We start from the raw sequence: 3,992 nt of genomic DNA, 5'->3' as shown, positions 1-3,992 counted from the left end.
AGTTTAGTTTTCAATTGTATCAGTAAATCAATTTCAGGCTGTAATTCACTTTTTTCAACTTTTGCTTCCTTTAATTTTCGTACTTTGTCGCCCTGTTAATAAATATTTCAAATTTAGTAAATATGATAATATAATAAAAATTACGTAAATATTAATATGCACTCTAAACCACTGTGGGTTGTTTAAATACACTGAAAATATTGAAACCGCTTGAATTGACATTTGCAAGCATGAATGTTTTTTTTTTTCATTTATACACATATTATTTAATATTTCCGTGAGAAATTGTTTTTAGAATTTGTGTAGTAACATGATACAATTAAAACTAACATGCATAATTATTGATCAACTTTTCAAATTATTAGCATCAACAATAAATATGTAATAATAATGTGTGTTATAGTTGTTATGTACTATATGAATTTATGTTATACTTTTTGGATCACTATTTTAAGGTAGAACACTTATTGATAAATAACTATAAATTGCTATATAATTACCTGTTTGGAAATTTCCTCTTCTAAGTCATCTATAGATATTGGATTAGATGCTAATTTCATTTGTTCTAAGCTTTTCTTCATCTCCAATAATGCTTTGACATATGGTTCCCAATCACTTTTTTGAGCTCCACTTTGCTTTAATTGCCGAACCATATCTCCCTATTGTTAAGTAAGTATAATATAAATTATAATTTTTTTTTTTTAATAATTAAAATCAAATTGCAATGTAGATAACTTTAACATTCAATAAAATAGGTTTGCTTACTTGTTTAGAAATAGCTTCTTCCATTTGTTCCACACTTGTAATTTGTTTAAGATCCAGTCCAGAAGCCACTGCTAGTTCTTTTTCCTGAGATTTCTGTTTCCCAGAAAACCGGCTTTTCAATTGATTGACAACTGATGGATCAATTTTTTCAAATAATGGAGCTGGCTATGTTGTAAATTAAAATAAATTAGTTTTTATTGTTTATAGGCATCAATTTATTGTTGACTAATACTTTTCCAATTTTATGGCCAGGTTGCAAGAAAACTGATACAAAGTTATTTAATAGAAATGTAGAAATATCAACGTTCAACTGTTTTGCAATTATATTAACAGTTTGTGGCATATAAGGTTGTAACATGACGGCTAGTAAACAAGCTAAGTTACAACTCAGTCCTATGACTGTACCTGCTCTGATTCTGAAATATACAATATTATACAAAAATGTTAGCCGTGTAAAATAAATAATACTTTAATTACTTTTCTTCACTTGATCCTTTTATTAACACCCATGGTTTTTGGAACTGCATATATTGGTTACCATGGCGAGAAATCGAAAGTATGAGTCGTAAACCATCTCTAAGTTTAGCCTTGTCTAACATACTTGTGTATTCTTTGAGGTCACGCGTTACTAATGCTAATAAAGTGAGTTCATCGTTTCCTAATTGAATTTCAGGAATAACACAATCAAAAAACTTTTCTAAGAACGATAAAGCTCTGAAATATTTTTTTTTTAGAAATTAGTAACTAATAATTATGTAAGACAGCATATTATTTTTATAAAAAATTATATGTGTGCAAAAATATATACTCTTTATATACTATATACTAATCACCTATTACAAAAGTTTCCTAAATTGTTCAACAGTTCAGAATTATTTTTAGTGGCTAGATCAGCCCAGCTAAATGAACTATCTTGAGATTCAGGACGCACAAACAATAAGTAAAATCTGAAAACATCAGCAGGCAATCCTGTATCTTGAGCATCATTCCCAAATACTCCAATACCACGAGATTTAGAAAATTTACCATCTTCGTAGTTTAAGTATTCTAAAACATAAATATACATAAATAAAACAGGTTAAGCTTAATTTTTTTTAAAACCACAAACCTGTTGCCATTATATGGTTGACCATTGTATAGTTGCGTTCAGTAGCAAACAGGCACGCTGGAAACATAACGGAATGAAAAGGCACATTATCTTTTGCCATGAATTGGTAGTATGTTACTTTAGTATCGTCTTCCGGTTGCCACCACTTGCGCCATTCTGGTGTGTAAACAGCACTCATACTCATGTATCCAATCGGTGCATCAAACCAAACATAAAACACCTATTCACTTAGTTGTAAGAAATATTTTGCAAATAACATAAAAAAATTTTAAGTATTGAAATCAACATCATACCTTTGACTTGAACTCATCGAGTGGCACAGGAATTCCCCATTTCAAGTCCCTAGTGATGCATCTCTCCTTCAAACCATCTTTCAACCAAGATTTAGTTATCACTTTTGCATTATAAGACCAATCATCACCAGATTTATCAACCCAATCATTAAGTTTAGCTTCGACTTTAGGTAAATTCAAAAAAAGTTGCTGAGAACTACGAACAACTGGTGTTTTTTGACAAACCTTACACCTAGGTTTTAAAAGTTCGGTGGCGTTTATTAAATGACCACAACCATCGCACTGATCACCTCTTGCATCTTCATAATTACATAGAGGACATGTTCCTTCAACAAATCGATCAGCTAAAAATCTGAAAAAATTATTAATAATGTCAGGATAATGGTATTCAAAATTAAGATTTTGTCTGCATGTATGGTTTTAAGTAATGTATTTTAATAAATTACTTACCGATCACAATTCTCACATAAAAGTTGTTCCATAGATGCAGTACTGGTATAGCCATTACTGTGTACTTCCTTAAATATTTCTTGAACAATTCTAAATTAAACACAAACCAAATTTTTTAAAACTTATGTCATTTAAATATTATATTAAAATAAAATCTAGAACTATGTAGTTATCATTTTTACTCGGTTTGTTTATGTGATGTAGTTCTACCAAAATGATCAAAACTAATATTGAACCACTTATATATTTCATTATGAATTTTAAAAAACTTGTCACAAATTTGTTGCGGTGTTAACTTTTCTTCTAATGCTTTTGTTTCAGTTGCAGTACCATATTCATCAGTACCACTAATATATAATGTATTCCAACCACGCAATCTACAATATCTATTAAATAAAATAAAAAACCATTGTTAATTTAACTTAAAGGTAAATACTATATAAGAATAACCAACATCATCACATTTAGGCTATTGGAAAATTTAATAGAACTTAATTTATTTAAAATATAGTTTAAACATTGTTAATTTGTCACACTAAAGACATTAAAACAATACATTTGAATTTTAAAATACTATAATAATATGTTTGATGAGATCTTATCGTTAAAAAATTACCTTGCAAAAACATCGGCTGATAAAACACAACCAATTATATTACCAAGATGTGGAACATTGTTGACATATGGTAGTGCTGAAGTAACAAGGATATTTTTTTCGCCTTTAACAGGTAATCTATAGTAAAAATATTAAAATATAAATACATTGCAATTTGAAATTATACTAACAAAAAATAATGGTTAGACATTGACAAGTCATTGTAAAACTATTATAAAGATATAATATTTTGTACAATGTTGTAGAAATATAATACATTATAATATATAAGTTCAAATGAAAAAAAAAATTTTCTTCCATTTAAAAAGCATTTCAAGCCAAGTTTTAGTTATCAATTAGGTATTAAATTTAATAGGTAGATGTATAAAAAACAAAATATGTATATATATATATATGTAATATATTAATTGCATAGCTTTACAAATGTAACTATTATTTGATAATTTAAGGGCCGTTCTTACAATTTCCAGTTAAAGTCAATGTACACTTAACTGGCGGAAATATGCTGGTAATAAAATCTGTTATCAGCTGGTTAGCGTTAACTAATACATAACTGGACGGTGTTCCACGGATCATGGATATTCTATGAACTTAGGAAAACCTCCTAAATTTGAAAATCAGTGAAAGAAAAAAAAAATATTTAGTTTCATCATATTTATACCTACTTTTACTACACAATTATTTTAATTTATATTGAATGATAAACTGACATTTAAAGTGTCGTAAATTATGTAGTTTATAACATAAAATATAATACTTA

General features: G+C 27.9%; 1 protein-coding gene across 1 annotated transcript; it reads right to left on the bottom strand.

Annotated features, from left to right (window-relative positions):
* Window positions 1-5: 5 nt before the first annotated feature.
* Window positions 6-3,808, bottom strand: LOC111030877 (methionine--tRNA ligase, cytoplasmic; the record flags this gene model as incomplete). Its single annotated transcript, XM_022310582.1, has 12 exons — window positions 3,694-3,808; window positions 3,233-3,359; window positions 2,799-3,002; window positions 2,617-2,706; window positions 2,167-2,518; window positions 1,874-2,093; window positions 1,599-1,812; window positions 1,243-1,479; window positions 998-1,181; window positions 766-930; window positions 501-659; window positions 6-92 (listed from the first exon to the last, which is right to left on the bottom strand). Coding segments are annotated over exons 1-12 (2,154 nt in total), but the record flags the coding sequence as incomplete, so codon positions are not given.
* Window positions 3,809-3,992: the final 184 nt, after the last annotated feature.

This window comes from Myzus persicae, unplaced genomic scaffold, assembly GCF_001856785.1.
Source record: "Myzus persicae strain clone G006 unplaced genomic scaffold, MPER_G0061.0, whole genome shotgun sequence".
Classification (NCBI taxonomy): domain Eukaryota; kingdom Metazoa; phylum Arthropoda; class Insecta; order Hemiptera; family Aphididae; genus Myzus; species Myzus persicae.
Note: the sequence above shows the minus strand (reverse complement) of the source record. Positions and strands in the feature narration are given on the sequence as shown.